Source organism: Thermobia domestica, chromosome 7 (assembly GCF_964235325.1).
Source record: "Thermobia domestica chromosome 7, izTheDome1.hap1.1, whole genome shotgun sequence".
NCBI classification, from domain to species: domain Eukaryota; kingdom Metazoa; phylum Arthropoda; class Insecta; order Zygentoma; family Lepismatidae; genus Thermobia; species Thermobia domestica.
The window spans coordinates 25182432-25199812 of record NC_137460.1 but is presented as its reverse complement, the minus strand read 5'-3'; the positions used below and the strand labels follow the sequence as shown (position 1 = coordinate 25199812).

Below are 17381 nucleotides of genomic sequence, written 5' to 3'. Positions count from 1 at the left end.
ACGAGCCCATTATCTTGGTTGACCCCTTAACATTCATCCACTTGACACGCCCACTGGCATTGTTGGGACAAGCACAGGTCTCCCTCCCATCTTCCTCTCGACAAGCGATCAAAAAGTCCTCGTCTAAGCGGAAACCAGCGCACTGTTTCGACTATGTCTTTCTCTTTCGTTTGGGGTTGCTCAATGTACTTGAATCGATTCACTGATTCCGTGACTTTCCCGCATTTGTCACTGTTCCTTTTTTTTTCTGTTCTATTTAAAATGGTGAGGGTTTGGTGAGAAGAGGGGACAGGGTGAGGTTTTCCTATACATTTGTTAAGTCCTTCAACTAACAATTACAAAAGTAGAACAGAAGAGTTATCCAGATTAATGTTCGAGATTTGCGTTATGTGGCATTTTATATTTTTTTTACTTCGTCTTAAATGAAAATCTATTTTATTTTAGGTTTTTGTTGCTACATAATTTTATTGAACTGTGTTTTCTGTTTGAATTACACTTTAATTTCGATGTTACATCTATTTCAACCGACCTACTTTATTATAGGTTTTACATGTCTGCTTACTGACCGAAAGTATCGACAAATAACTGAATAATGCCTGATGAAAGCGTTGTATGGACGTTCATGGGCACTAGAAGAAAAATAGATATTGTAAACCTTTAAAATGTGGTGCTAGAGAAGAACATTAAAAAATAGGTAACAAATAATGTGTGAATAAGGTATCATATAAAGGAATGTTGGAAGTGGTACGAGAAAAAAGGTGTATAGATATACTGACGACTATGTCAAAAGAGAAGAGATAGGATGGTTCGACTCGTGAAACATGAAGGAAAAATGAAATGAAATCTTTGAGTTTTACGTTCCACGATTACATCGTGTGGGCTAAACGAGACAGTGATGATGAGAAATGAACGAAATGGTGGAATGAAGAAAGAACCACGAGGAAAGAAACGGGAGAACCACGAGGGAACCCTGGACACTGTGTTTGTCCTCCACAAAGCCCACTTGGCGCGAGCTGGAATCGAACCAGGGCCCCCACGCACCAGAGGTGAATACTCTATCACTAAACTGCCGCTGCCCATGAAACATGAAGGAATCACGCTAATGGTTATGGAGCGAATAACAGAAGGAAAATACCAGATAAAGACCACGATGAAGAAATACATGGACCAACTAAGAGAAAATGTATTTTCTTAAAAAAAGAAAGTAAAAGAAAATGAAATGTTTCAGTTTAACGTCCCACGTTTATGTCTTTTAAGTTAAGGGAGACGATGATTAAGGCAAGTGAATGATGACGGACGTATTGGTGGAATGTGAATATGGGACAAAACGGGAGTACCCCGAGAAAACCACAGGCGAATTGCGGCTCACCAAAAACTTACTTGGCCGGGAGATCTAATCAGGGACCCACGCACCACTGGTAAGCGCTCTACAACTGAGCCACTGTGAATCCAAGGAAATGAAAAGTCTGACTCAAAGAAGAGTGGTGGACTGCGTCAAATAGATATACCAGTATTGCTGATGTCAACCGGCAGAGAAGTGATGTCGACCGACTTGGCTCGATTCAACTGAGCCAACAGTTCGAGCCGGCTCGGTTGGAATAAGCCATCGGCTCGGTTCGGCTTAGCTCAGGTGAGCCATCGGCTCGGCTTGGTTCGGTCCAACTGTGCCGAGGGCTCGAGCTCGCTCGGTTCAGCTCGGTGGTGACTGAGCCGTAAGCCGTTGACAACACTAACCCAGAGAAGTCAATGATACACAAATATTTGGCAATTTAGTGAAAACACCTGAAAGAGCAGCAGACAACATTAGTAGTGCGCTGGATCACTTTTCGCCCTCAGAATCTCTGATGCTACAGAATACAGTCACAGAGGAAGTGGAACATCGCACCATTCCGTGTACAATGCATCATTCAGTCTAGTGGGAGAGGATCAAGTTGATGCGCTGGATTCGTCTCCAAAACGAACTACAGATGTTCAATTATGTTCTTTGGCGGGTCAGGGAAGGTGTTTAACTTCATCTTAATGATCCTCAAACTATACAGCAACGGTTCCAGCTATGAAAATGGGCGCATTATGTTCCTGGAATATGACTACTTGACCGAAACCAACATCTGGACCATCTCCTAAAATGGTGACATTATTACGAGCAGTGATGCGACTGGCTAACGTTATTAACAATATTAAGCAACTAAACAAGCAATATTAAGCAACGGAGAAAACGTTCAAGGTCTAAAAGATAAAGAGTGCAAAATATTTTCGAGTGGTCGATTTTTCAAAGCAAACATCTCCGTCCGTATATGGGTAAAATGCTTGCTGCGATTTTGGCAACATTCAAACTTTAAAGCGTATAAAACACTTCAAGTCGTGGATTCTTCAATACAATTAACTGTCTCTGAACACGTTCCGTATGCTTCGTGTGGCTTTAGAAATATTCAAACATCTATCTATTAAAATGCTACAGTAACATTTAAGAGCAACCGAGCTCTAACCTATAACCTTAGCATTCAAACCTTTGATTTACGGTTATTTGTGATTTCACGTTTATAACAAAGACAAATATTTTTAAAAGAGTGCACTTTAAATAAATTACTTAAAGAAATATTTTTCACGAAGTTTATCCTTTTAAATTATTTTTCAAAGGCCTTTGCCTTTAGTAAGCCTTCTCCGAAATAAATGCAAATGAATTGTGCTGCCATCTTTGGAGCTCTTTTAAAATACGCATATATGTTTGCGGCCCATCCTTTCGACAATGAGATCTCGGAAACTACAGGCTCTAGAAAGATGACGTTTTCACTGACCGATTGCAAATTTTATGTAGATTGTCCAGTTCTAATTGAATATTTAAAAAACATGGGCACTATTTCTTTATTACATTTTTACGGGTACATTGGAAGTGTTGAAATTTAAAAAAAAAATAAAACATCACATCCTAATCATTATACATTCTAACACCACATTGTTGTATATAGGGGTTGTATATGTCTCCGGCATTTGTTTCATAGCCAAATAATAATGGAAAAGGAAGGATAACCATTTCTCCAGTCTAAGATGAACCTTTTTTGGGAGTGTTTTGCCCAATGAACACCATATATAACTGACATTATATTAATTTTGTATGTAATGTATTTGCTTATTACATACTGCATGCAAGAAGAAAGAAAACACTGGTCATACATGAATTAGAAACTCCAACCGGAAGTAGGCTCAAATCTTGCAAACGGTGCGAGATATTCAGAAAACTAATCGAAAAATCTCCCCTTTATGATACCCCTTGGCTATTTTGTAATCAATACGTCTTTAACTTGTGTCTGTAAAGAGACATGTACATATGTTGTAAGGAATGATAAGGAGATTCATGTTCATATGTGAATGTTGCGCTGTGTAGAGAGTGCAGTTTCAGCTAGTTAACTGAGATCAGGAAGAAACACATCAAAACTCTTAGTTTTGTACTCTTTGTGGAACTCTGTAAACGAAACATAAAATAAAACTAAATTAGGTATGCCTTAATTGCAAATTTGGAGCGAAGCAATTAATCTTTATTGATTATTCTTAGAATTTTTAGTGCATCAATTATTTTCGCGAAAGAACACAACATGCAAATAGTTTAACTTGGCATTATCAGTAAAAAGCATAATTGCTTTGAAAAACTTTGTTTGCAGAACAAAATGAAAAGGGATTCACCCTATTTCTAATGCTGAAAATTCTATTTTCTATTATTTACAATGAGAATTTGCGCGCCAAATGATTTCTCAAGGTTAAGTCTATGAATATTCCGTTTTTCGGTGATTATTCCTCAAATGGTAAGGCCGATTGGGACATACGACCCCTGACGACACTCAACGCGCGCTCTCGAATTACCATGTCAAATTTGGTGAAGTACCGTTTAGGCATTTCGGAGGAGTATCCGAATCAACGAACGCCTAATTTGAGTAAAGAGAAGCTTCGCTCTCATTTTTTTTTTTTTTTTTAATTTGTATCACCTGATTTTACAATCATATGCACTAGAGGACTGGAAGAGATTGCTGTATACATGACTATTAGTTACAAACATATAAGAAAAAATCCCTAGAATATATTAAGTGGATAGACTACTAAATATTTTTCAAAAGCTAATAATTTTTCTTTTGCCGGCTTTTCGTAAGTGAAAAGAGATAATGACTTACCACAATAATAGATAATGTTATACTACACCCGAAAATAGGAATCGGAAGAATTTTCAGTGTTGCCATACATAGAAATTACAGTGTGACCACAATTTGAATTACCCTAAAATCTAGGTTAAGGCAACGACTAGAAAAATGAACTCAACGCTAATTGATGACTTATCATACTGTCTGTGTTCCTTGTTAACTACTTTTTAAATAATATTTGTATTTATTTTGTAATACCTTATTTATTTTGTAATAACTTGTGTAAGTTATTACAAAATAAATACACATATTATTTAAAAAGTAGTTAACAAGAAACATAGACAACATGATAAGTCATCAATTACCGTTGAGTTCATTTTTCTAGTCGCTGCCTTAACCTAGATTTTTGGATAATTCAAATTGTGGTCACACTGTAGTTTCTATGGATGGTAACACTGAAAATTCTTCCGATTCGTATTTTCGGGGGTAGTATAACATTATCTATTATTATAGTAAGTTATATTTCATTATCTCTTTTCACTTACGAAAAACGGACAAAAGAAAATTTGTTAGCTTTTGAAAAATATTTAGTAGTCTGCCGCCTTAAAACCTAATTCAATACACAACGGCCACCGCAACTCCTTGTAATACGTCTGTCGATAGACCACCAGCGACTGCTCTTGGTTTATCACGAATCATGACAACTTCATTAGTGTCCTCGTATCAGAAGGTCATTACCTGTTTTTTAAGGTTGCGTTTTCGCTACCATTACCATTGATTTTTTTTTCCTTAATGACACTAAGCGGAGAGTTAATTGCGGTCTTTATTGGGAAATTTCATTTGCATTTAATCAGTAATTAACGAGTAGCTACCGCAATTAGGAGGAAGCCGGCATTCGCGCGTGTTTATCAGAACAAAATGGTAATCGAGAATAATGCACGTAAAGTATGAATATCGTTCTGAAAACAAAATACCATATCAATACTGTCAGCTTTTCTATTTCAATACATTTGCAATCAGGAAAATTTCATATTCGTATGCAGAGTTCCCAATTAGGATGGTGGTTTTTATATGTTTTTTGATATAATACAATGACTTTTGTATCCTGAAATCATGGTAAATGTAATATTCTGGTGTTTTTTTGCTTTGTTTTAGGTCAAAAAGTACATGAATTATATACTGATGTTTGTGAAAACTGTTGCACCAAAACACTGTGAAACGAATTTTACGAGGGATGATCGAACAAAAATGTTACAAAGCATAGATTTTTTGTCATTCATTGTAACTTAAGGGGGCAGACTACTAAATATTTTTGAAAAACTAATAATTTTTCTTTTGCCCGTTTTTCGTAAGTGGAAAGAGGTAATAAAATGTAATTTACTACAACAATAGATAATGTTATTCTACACCTGAAAATACGAATCGGAAGAATTTTCAGTGTTGCCATCCATAGAAATTACAGTGTGACCAGAATTTGAATTACTCAAAAATCTAGGTAAAGGCAGCGACTAGAAAAATGAACTCAACAGTAATTGATGACTTATCATGCTGTCTACCTTTCTTGTTTACTACTTTTTAAATAACATTTCTATTTATTTTATAAAACTTACATAAATTATTACAAAATAAATAAGTTATTACAAAATAAGTAGAAACATTTTTTTAAAAAGTAGTAAACAAGAAAGGTAGACAGCATGATAAGTCATCAATTACCGTTGAGTTCATTTTTCTAGTCGCTGCCTTTACCTAGATTTTTGAGTAATTCAAATTCTGGTCACACTGTAATTTCTATGGATGGCAACACTGAAAATTCTTCCGATTCGTATTTTCAGGTGTAGAATAACATTATCTATTATTGTAGTAAATTACATTTTATTACCTCTTTCCACTTACGAAAAACGGGCAAAAGAAAAATCATTAGCTTTTCAAAAATATTTAGTAGTCTGCCGCCTTAACGAAAATTTGTTTGTAGGTTAATAACATGCTAATCTTGTTGCAGGTTTAAGGACTTCCGATTCTGACCATGTATATCCGAGAAATGGACATTTAAAATGGTGACTCGTTTAGAAAATTGATTAAAAGTAGAAGTGAGGTCAGTGTTAACGGTTCCTGTGGGCCAAAAATACTACACCTGCTAATATTCATAGCCAGATTTTGGGGGTGTATGGTTAGGGCTTAATTTCAAGGCAACATGTAGCAAAAAGGTGCCTTTGAAGCAATACATTGATAATGGCAACCTCTGGGCACAGCGGCAGACTCAATACCTCAATCACTGAGGTGAACTGTGCTCATGTAGATGACTGCATTCGTGGGGACAGAAAACATTATGCTCAATATCAGCTGAGCTAAGACGACCATATGATGTCGTTCAGAACACTGTGATTAATGTCCTTAAGTACAGGAAAGTGTACATGAAATAACTGCCGAGAGCACTATCCGCGAATCATAAGACAATCAGAATGACGACGTCACTGAATATCCTGCAGCGTTACGCAGCAGAAAGGAACGATTTTCTTCACCGCATAGTGCCTAGTGATGAAACAATATTACATTTGCTCACTCCGTCAACGGAGCAGGCGTCCATGGAATGGAAGTATCTTCTCCACGGAAGAAGAAATTCAAAGTGGTTGCAAAGTTTTATGCACTGTATTCTGAAACATATCAGGTGTGCTGTTGATCGATTATCTTGAACAAGGAGAAACATGAATCCTTAAAAGTATTGCAGGATAACTTCTGAAGTTGCGGGACGACATAAGACGAAAACGTCCTGGATTCCTAGATGATAACGTGAGACATCACTCATCACAAATTATTGTTGACTGTATACAGTGTTTACGCTGGGAACGATTAGATCACCCCTACAGCCCTGACCTAGGGCCCAATGACTTTCACCTTTTCCCTGCTCTAAACAGAACATGGATGGCCACCATTCTCTGACAAGTGATGATGCAGGGTGTCTACTAAAATTCCAAAATGAAATTTTGTGACTTTTTCGTGACCTTTTCTTCACCAAATCATAAAATTTCTTAACATTTTCAAGAGCAAATTCGGTTGTGAATTAGGTCGAATTTTCATCCATGCGATAGAAACGTACTTTGCTTGCGATTTGGTAGCATCTATAGCCGACCATTTTTGGTGGTGAATTTTGATGTTTTATAGAATGAAATTTTCCAATCTGTACTTACATTGGAAAAAAATCGTGACCCAAAAGCTAAATTTCGTGACTTTCATGAACCTTTTCTGATTTCGTAACTTTTTCGTGCCATTCGTGACTTTCGTGACCGATAGACACCCTGTGATGTCAAAACCGCTGGCTCACGGTAACTACGAGAGCTTGGCGCGGATTTCTTTGTAATCGGTATGGAAACCCTCCGTTCTGTGCAGTCGTTGTGATGAATTTGACCAAAAAAGATCACTGCATCGAGGGCAAGTGTTGAGTGCCCTCTACTATCAAGGATGTTGATCTTCCAGGTGTCTCAATCATAATCCATAATATGCTTTGTAACCTATTTTCCGATCATCCCTTATATTCATACTATAAGTTCGCAACACGATTATACAGAAGTGATTACAACTGCAAAACTGTACAACATAAATCATACGACGTAAAGCCTCCATGTGCTACAACTGAAACCTTAATACGAATCAAACAGGCGTTGGATGCGTTCCCGAGGAATCGCTTGCTATATTGCTTATAGCTATATGCGGACAAGAAGACACAGATATTGACTGCTGGAAGACCGTAACGAATAACATTCCAACCAAACATAACCTATCATATCAACAAACATCATGCATATACAAGTTGGAACAGAGGGTGGGCCTATCACAGAGAACTTAAAACTCGCTCATCGTACACTAATATCATAGGAAAACAAAATCTGTTACAACGGTAGCCACATTTACTTCCTAAAGGAAAGCAGAAAGATCTATTTATTTACCATCTTAATAGGAAACTTGATCCTTTATGTTCTGGACTAGCCTCAATGTTCGGTGGTACACTGGATGTTCCAATGCGGAGAATATTCTCAAAGTGGGCATCAGTTAGGGAAAAAATTCGGTTCAGTTTAAAAGATTACGTAAGAAATACATTTTCAATAACGGGTCAGGCGGGCCGGATGAAAGGGTAAATGGACCGGAATTGGCTCAGTGCTCGGTTGTTGCACATGACATCAATACATGGTCGATGGGCGTTTTATCAGGTGATCATGCACGCCAGGGAAGCAACGGCATTCGCTGGTCAACGAAAAAGGTTTGTACATTTCAGTATACATACGCACGACTACTGTCTTGCTGAAATATGGCGCCGGAGCTGTCTGAAGGAAGGATATGACCATGAATGGGCATCTGTAATTTCCCTGTATATCGGTCACTGGTGGAGATACCATCAATACGAAGCTGCGAGATCGTGAATTATACCCTTTGGTACCCGTACATCGTCACATTGGCCATTTGAGAATGCACACTGTCAGAACGCACTCACCATGACAGCGTCTAACGTGTATGCGGCCTTCACTTTTGGGCAGATCGAAGCGCAGATCGTCCAAAAAGCAACAATCTGCTACTCAACAGACCACTGACGATGTTTACGCACCCATCGTACCCTAAAGCTTTTGAAGTGTTCGGTCAAATGAAAGTCGAGGCAAAGGCATATGTTACACCATTCCAACGTTAAGTTGTAGAGCCACGTGTCATATAGCCTCAGTGCTGAACGAGGCGCTAAACTCCAATTCAAGTAACCATCCAATTTAAGCAGACGCAATCGAATCCGTAATGAAGACAAGACCACACCCGTTACAGTGCTCCAGAGCCAAGCTAAAAATGTGAACAATGCTGTACGGTCCGTCAGATTCTGTGATCTGTCATCTCGTGATGTGAGCCAATGCGTGATCCAATGCCAAGTGGTCACTGCTTACGGTTTTCTTCTGTCCATTACGTCTATAGGCGCTTTGAATGTACGCAACAACTTCCCGGTACAAGAAGCAGTCTTCCCGTAAACTAACACGGTCCAGCCTCTTACAAGGTACATTCGCGAAATATCCCCTTGGGATTTGTGTAAAATTGATTCAAATGCAAAGCTCTCCGCGGCCCAATGTGTATTGTAATAATTTTAGCGGTCCATACCGGTAATTTGCATATTTATGGGCCTTCATATATCCGGAATTCAATCATACACTACGATAACGCTCGGACACAAAATTGCTTTTAGTTTCTTTAGATGTCACTGGATATGAATGTGGGCATATACAAAACAAACTGGATCAAGTACTACTTCTCTGATACATGTTACCCACCCCCGCCACCATCTCGGATCCGTCATATTGGATTCAACTTTCGGTTTTTCAAATGGGAATAGGTGTAAGTAATATATCAAATTCATATACAATTTTCTCGGAAATTCACTGGTGTAGTGAATTTTACCGTGGCTTTTATCGATTGGAACAAGGATGTTATAAATAGAGGATCTGCCCATATGTATCGTCATCCTATTAAAGCAATGAAGCCAAAAAATAACCGAGCATCTCCGCGGCCCGTCTGATTGGCTACTCGCGTTTCCACCATCGTCTGATTGGCAACTTTCGTTTCCGTCATGATTGTTGGCTCAAAACATTGCGATCCTATTGGGCGGAGTGGGCAGAGTAAGGGTGACGAAACTGTGAAGTATGGCTTCAAGATTTTGTTGTAAGGGCAGATCCTCTATTTTATACGATCCTTGGTTTGGAAGGTATTGTATGTTAAATCCCTCCTGGCACTTTGCGAGTAGACATTGCAGAGTAATATCAGTTACGCTTACGTTTTTGATTGTGACAAATCAAAACAATTTCTAACTGCAAAATACTGTAGGTATAAACAAACTCTTTACAACAATGGTTCATAATCTCATTACATTTCTGTAAGTGATTGTTATTACTTCCATATTATACTATAACAAGGAAGTATTGTATTACGTTTAAAATGACCGATGTAAATCCAGATACGATGAGCAGGTTTGAGTGAAGATTTACCATTTCAGCATTGACGTCTGTGTGTCTGTATGTATGTATGTTCAGAGAATATTTCGTCAGCAATAAATCACGTAAAAGATTACATATACACACGGGATCCTGCACAACTTTCTATTTGGTTCAATATTTGTGAAGTGCCTGACATTTAACATGCAATATTTTACAAACGGTACAAGTTACGCTAAAACTAACTACACCAATGAATTTCCGAGATCATTTGCACCTATTTCTATTTGAAAAAACGAAAGTTGAATCCAATATGACGGATTCAAGATGGCGGCGTGGCGGGTAACGTGTCAGAGATGTAATAGTAATAATTGATCCAATTTGTTTTGTATATGCACACATTCATGTCCAGTTACATCTAAAGAAATCAAAAGTAATTTTGTGTCGGAGCGTTATAGTAGTGTATAATTGAATTTCGGATATATGAAAGCCCATAAATATGCAAATTACCAGTATGGGCCGCTAAAATTAATACAATACACGTTAGACCGCGGAAAAATTTGCATTTGAATCAATTTTACACTGTAACGGACCAAATTTTGGCCTCGCTCCGTTACAGACATTTTAGCGCTTCACTAAATAGTGTCATTTCATCTCCCGTAATAGTTATTTACATAAGAAGAAAAATTTAACTTGGAGAATTATTGTTTATTTCCAAAGATGTTTTATGTTCAGAAAGGCCATAAATCTATATCATTCTAGAAGAGATTTCGTTTATTTTAACATTTAAAATTAGACTTATTATTTAATCTATTTCCTTAAAATTATGAATATCTATATAAATCTGATTATTGTAATATTCTACAATATAATTATGTCCGTTTTCGACTGTTGTAAATATATTTATGATGTTAGGTTTATAATCCAACATATTAGAAGAGAAGAAAAGAATATATATACTGTTGTTGATTGAAAATTGTAAGATAAGAAAAAAAAAAAAGATCTAATTATATAACGACGAACTGAACATAGTGAAAAACGTTAAATTTGTGTAGTTCACTGATTGATAAATCTTGAGAAAGTTTGTATATTCCTGTTAATGATTATTATTGATCAGTGTCCTGTGTATTTCTTGTGATATGAATAAGATGGAAGCTATGTCTGAATAAATAAGTTTGGGGTCTCCTCAACTACTTCATCTCACCTTACGATGTGCTAAGTGATCATCTAATACGTACTTATATATGCATGCGTTCGTCTGTAAATTAAACAAATGCAATTAAGTTAATAAAATGCATATAATATGATCTATTTGTGATGACGTCGAAACTGTATTTTGTTTTGTTAGTTGAGGCTTGAAGTAGTGTACCGTAAATTTGTATATTGTCTGATATGTATGAGATGGCTGATATGAATATAGAGTCGACAAGTGGTTGTATATATGGATTCCACCTATAAAGAATATTTTGAGTTCGAGCCAAATGTATGCCGAACTGAATCAGATGGAAGTTGGTGTTAGAATCCCGAATAATAGTAATCACAATGTTGACCTAATCTTAAGGATCGCCGCTATATATATACACAGATAATTTTAAAGGTGAATGTACGCTTCGTTGCAAGTCTACTCCTATATAGTTTACGTCATTTACAATCTATTCTTTAAGAAACGCTGTATAGTATAACATATAAAACCGCCATAATTGCCTTCAGGGGTTCCAATCCAGAGCGAACCAGGAAACGCGATATCCGAAATCAACTTCTATATTTTTTGAATTCTTATAACACGAATCCCGAGGGGACACTACACGAATGTACCTTGTTAGACAGACCGATATTAATCCCATTGTTGATTGATTGATAATTGAAGTTTAATGTACCTCTTCATTATCGAGTTTATTCTATTAATATATGATACGACACTCTGCTTGAAAAAATGAAACGAAATCTTTAAGTTTAACGTCCCGCGGTTATGCCGGTTAGATAATAATGTAAAATGAGTGAAATGGTGGAATGAAGAAAGTAGGAGGAAACGGGAGAACCCCGAGCACGGTGTTTGTCCACCACAAAGTCCACACGGCGCCAGCTGGGAACGAACCAGGGACCCCAAGCACCGGAGGTGAACGCTCTACCACTGAGCCACCGCGCCCCCCAACACTGTGCTTCAAGTAGGACGCGAACCACTACTTGTGTTTGAATTCTATGCGAATATCCTCAGTGGGAATTCAACTCGGGACCACGTGCACAAAAAGCACCAGCGTAAGTTATCAACTACAGTGGCGACTCGTGCATACACGAATGAGGCCATTAGGTAAGACTTCTTCCCTTAGTTTGTTGTGATAATTGTATTTTTTTTTTTTTTTACCGATATTACTTTCATCCTTAGTCGACGCCGTTGGCCATGAATGGGCTTTTAACACCATGGGTTTCGCCTTATGGAAACTTCGAAATCTCTTAAATATATCATCTGAAAATCTGGGATTCACACTATCTGAGTGTGAGCAAAATCCGCAATAATGACTCCTCTGAATCCTAGCACGTTAAACACAATTCAAAGTGACATGGTGGAACATTTGTAAGAGTGTATTCAAATGATAGCAGAAATGTGAAACATGTTTTACATGAAGGTTACACGTGATTCATCAGTTTTCCATTTCTTTACGTATTTCATATATACAAACTACAGTTACTCCACATGAATTAAAAAATAAATCTAATTATATCATAAAAATGAATGACTTACCTGATCCGTTTGTTTCGTAATTCACGTACGAAATCAGCTTCTGCTGGCGCTAGGAATAGCAGGGAAAATCCATATGACCCAACTCGAGCAGTTCGTCCTACACGATGCACATAGTCCGTTGGTGTTGATGGTGCAGAATACTGCACAATCCAATCTACCTGCGGGAGATCGAGACCTCGTGCAGCTACGTCCTACAAAACCAAAAAAGGGTCGTTCAATTTTTTACCAAAATGTCAGTGAAGATGCTCACTAATTTGTTTACAACGAATGCCAATTAAAAACCCTTTAAACTAAACCAATACAAACACTAAAATTTGAGAAAAATGAGTAAGATCCAACTGCGATTAAAATAACCAATATAGGTGACAAAGAAGAGAAATGAACATTCTCTGTTCCCAACCAATAACATAACAGAGAATGTTTTCAAGGCAGTTCTGATATTTTTTAACTTTATTTTATTTTTTAATGGGAGATTTTGGTTCTGGATATCATTTCTAACCAACCTCTTGTAATAGAAACTTGATCTGAAAGAAAAAAATTCATTCACCAGGACAATGCCCTCTCAGTATCTCCGCAACTCCAGTGACCCGAACTGCTACTCTCATCATATTCTCCAGATTTGGCTCCTTCCAACATTTTCCTCTTTAGAGACCTAAGAACTTACATCGGTGGAAGAAGATTTGCATCTGATCAGAAGATCACGCTTGGCACAGACGCCTATTTTGCAGCGTTTGGCAGTCTTTTATTTTTTTTTTTATTTTTTCTTTTGGAAAGCAAAAAATTGTTGAAAGAACGTTGGATAAACTGTACTGCTATCGAATTAAAAATAGGCTATATTGTAAAATAAATTCTTTTTTAGAGCGAAGGCAATTCTTTCATTTCAAACTCACGGATTTACGAAACGCCCTTCGTGGGCATTTAGGAACCGTATCCCTTGTTTATTTGAAAATGTGTCTGAAACGACTTTTGATATATTCTGGCTCTTTCCTTTTCTGCGGTTATTTCTGTTAGGCGCTTTGTCCATTGGGGTAACTGATCACTTTTGGTTTGGAAAAAACTGGGGGGCAGCCAGAACCAGGTATATCGTGAGTTTACTATAAACTTTCAAAAGTATATAAATAATAGCTTTCTCTCTGAAAAAACTGGAGAGCCTGGGTCCCTCGGCCCCCGGGTTAGATCCGCCACTAGAAGTACTCATAAAATTCGAACAGGCTATTCATTTATTTACCTAGCGGGCACTGTTCAAGTCAATCATTAATGAAGCAAAAAAAGGATTTGAAATTCACTTGAAACTGTTGATTTGAATTGGTCACCAATCGCAATGCAAAACAGCATGTCCGACGTACAGTCGTTAATGGGGTTCACTAATGTACCATTGAGTTCATATTCTAACCGACGTACTGCGTGGTAAATTCAATTGCAATTGATAAATTTTCCAGATAATGCTGGAAGATACATGGACATCAAGTTCTCCATTGGCATTCCATTTCAAGAATAATTAGAGGCGAAAATAAATAAGATTTTGAACTAATTGGAATTGGAAACTTCTCGTTTCCAACGGACAATACACAATTGAAAATGAGAGAGAGTGAGAGAAAAAAAATTCAAAGAAGTCTGTCTTTGTATCCAGGAATTTTCTTCTCATTTCGAAGAAGATCGGATTTCAATCGTTCAAAAAATCTCCTAACTTCCAAACCCAATCAACTAGTTTTAATGAATAAATGAAAAAAGTGTGAATTGAGGTCATCGGCCCCTCTTCATCACCACTTGAACCAAACCACGAAATAAAGGCATAACATTAACCAGTACCACTGCTCTAAGAAAACGGAATTAGTTGGTGATATTCGAATAGTATATCTGAGGTACTTCAAGGGGGTAATTGAGGTGCTGCTACACGTCTCCCGTAGCGACATTTGAAAAATCGTTCTCCTTGTCCTCAAGATTTAACCTCCTCCACCCATTCAACCTGGAAAATTAAAGCATTTTAAGAACTCTAACAACACTGGAAAACATTTATTTTTTTTCTTTCTTCCCAAGTTCTTCATAAACTTCTTCTGCTTCCCATCACATCATTTAAGAGTTTGATGGTATTTAATTTGAAAAAAAGCCAATTCCTTCCTGTGTGCTGCATCTAGCAAAAATCCCCTATGGTCATGCATTCGTTACGGGATATCGGAGGTCATTTTTCTAAAAAAGTAGTTTCTCTTCTAATCGCCGAAGGGTAACCATTCTGGAGCAGCGGAGTGCTTTCGTTTTCCATCTCCTGCGAGGACCAACAGTGGAAACTATTTGTTTTCGCAGAGAAACATCACGGCAGAGCATGAATTGCAGGGGGTTTCAAAATCGCTATATCGCCACCCTGCGGAGATTTGACAATGTTAATTTACCTCTTAGAGCTTGATGCGAGCCAGGTTTAACTAATTGCCTCCGGTCTTAATGCAAAAAAGGGCTTCTATTATTTACAATTACGTGGCCGATAATTACTATTTACAACTCCTATGATAATTTCATAGCCATAATGTGTAACGTTAAGTAGTTCAAGTCTCCCAATTGGTAAACCTTAAAAGCGAAACACGGCAAAGTTAGAGAGTTTCTGAAAACGCGAAAGTTTTTCGCCGCTAATGATGGGGTCAAATACATGAACTTATGGGCCAATGGATCATCGACGTCTTGTGGAGGCATCGGCACAACAAAATAATAATAATTAACTGTGGCTAAAGTTTTCCAGTATGTGGTAAAGTACCTAAGGTCACAACAAGGAGGAACATGGAATGGCGGTAAACTCTAGCAAAGAAAAACCACATGGTGATCTAAACATGTCTACACTTCAATCCAAACACTTTTGTTTCCAGCTTGTATAATTTTGTCCTTTTATCGAGTCCCTGCTATTTGTGTTGTCAGTGTAATCAGCTTGCAGATGAACTCTGTACATTGTGGTACCACGCTATCTTAATGCAGGCTTTCCCAACCGGTGTTTCGCACAGCCCCATGTGGTGTATCGCGAAATTTTAGAATTTAAAAATAAATTTAATTCCATCTAGAACGTTTATATCCCATATGATGTATTGTGAAATTTTAGAATCTAAAAATAAATTTCATGCAACATAGAAGGCCTATAAGTTTGGACTTTATACGATGCCCATGGGAAGTATCCCGAAATTTTAGAATTTAAAAATAAATTTCATTCCATCTAGAACGCCTATAACCGATGTGATGTACCGTGAAATTTTAGAATTTAAAACTAAATTTCATGCCATCTAGAAGGCCTACAAGTCTTGACTTTATACCTAGGTAGATACCCATGGGATGTATCCCGAAATTTTAGAATTTAAAAATAAATTTCATGCCATCTAGAAGGCCTGTAAGTCTAGACTTGATACACCTCATTTTACTACGATTATGCTAGTGGCTCATACAAGATTAATGTTAGTGCGTTCCTCTGTCCGTTACTCAACTCAATATCTCTTAAACGAAAGCTATTTTTTTTTTACAATAGGCAACAGTTAGAGCGATTATTTCGTCCAAGTTTGCTAACGGAGTGAATGCATTAGATCCATTAGGAAGGGTAACGGTAACTTTAACGGTGGCTATTAATATCTCATGTTCTATACATGGAAACATAAGGCCAGGTTAGATTTTTTAGGTTAAAAGGTAAAATGTTTCTCATGTTAAGTGTTTTGAAGGTTAACATATTTTTGAGTTAAATATCAAAAAATGTTTTTGAGGTTAAAATCTCACATACTTAGGAGTATAAGAGAGTACATAAATGAAATTAAATCTTTGAGTTTTACGTCCCACGATTATGCCGGTTAGGCTAAAGGAGACGGTGATGATGAGAGATGAATGAAATAGTGGAATGAAGAAAGTGGGAGGAAACGAAAGAACCCCAGGAAAACCCAAAAGCACGGTGTTTGTCCACCACAAAGTCCACACAGCGCGAGCTGGGACTGAACCAGGGACCCCAAGCACCAGAGGTGAACGCTCTACCACTGAGCCACCGCGCTCCCTATGCTGAATAGGTTACAGGAGACGGTGATGATGAGAAATGAATGCAATGGTAGAATGAATAAAATAGAAGGAAACAGGAAAACTCCAGGAAAACCCACGCACACATTGTTTATCCACCAGAAAGCCTACATGGTGCGAGCTTGGATCGAACCAGGGACCCTACACACACCAGAGATGAACGCTTTCCCACTGAAAGAGAGGGTATATAAAGCTTATTGTATTATTGTTTGGCATCAGTTTAACCTCATTAATCTCATATATATAATTTGTTGATTGTATCTCAAAAAATATTGCTGAGGATATAAAATGAAATATCAGCTTGATTAAGCCCTTTTAGACTAAGGGAGATTATGATTAAGACAAGTTAATGATGGAGGAATTGGCTGAATGAGAAAGAGAGAGGAAACGGAAGTACTCAGGGAAAACCCACAAACATTAAGTTGTCCATCACAAACTTCTTTGGCTGAGGATCGAACCAGAGAGCCCATGCATCAGAGGTAAGCGCTCTACCACTGATATGCGATTGTACGAACACAATGAAAACCATCTATCAAA

At 37.5% G+C, this 17381-nt stretch overlaps 1 protein-coding gene across 1 annotated transcript in view; it reads right to left on the bottom strand.

The window, feature by feature from the left end:
• The window catches only part of LOC145689926 (ATP-dependent DNA helicase DDX31), a 379619-nt gene that overhangs the window by 260024 nt on the left and 102214 nt on the right, over window positions 1-17381 (bottom strand). The window contains exon 9 of the mRNA XM_081764280.1: window positions 12819-13009. Within this exon, the coding sequence (XP_081620406.1) occupies window positions 12819-13009 (191 nt within the window). The remainder of the gene's footprint in view (window positions 1-12818; window positions 13010-17381) is intronic.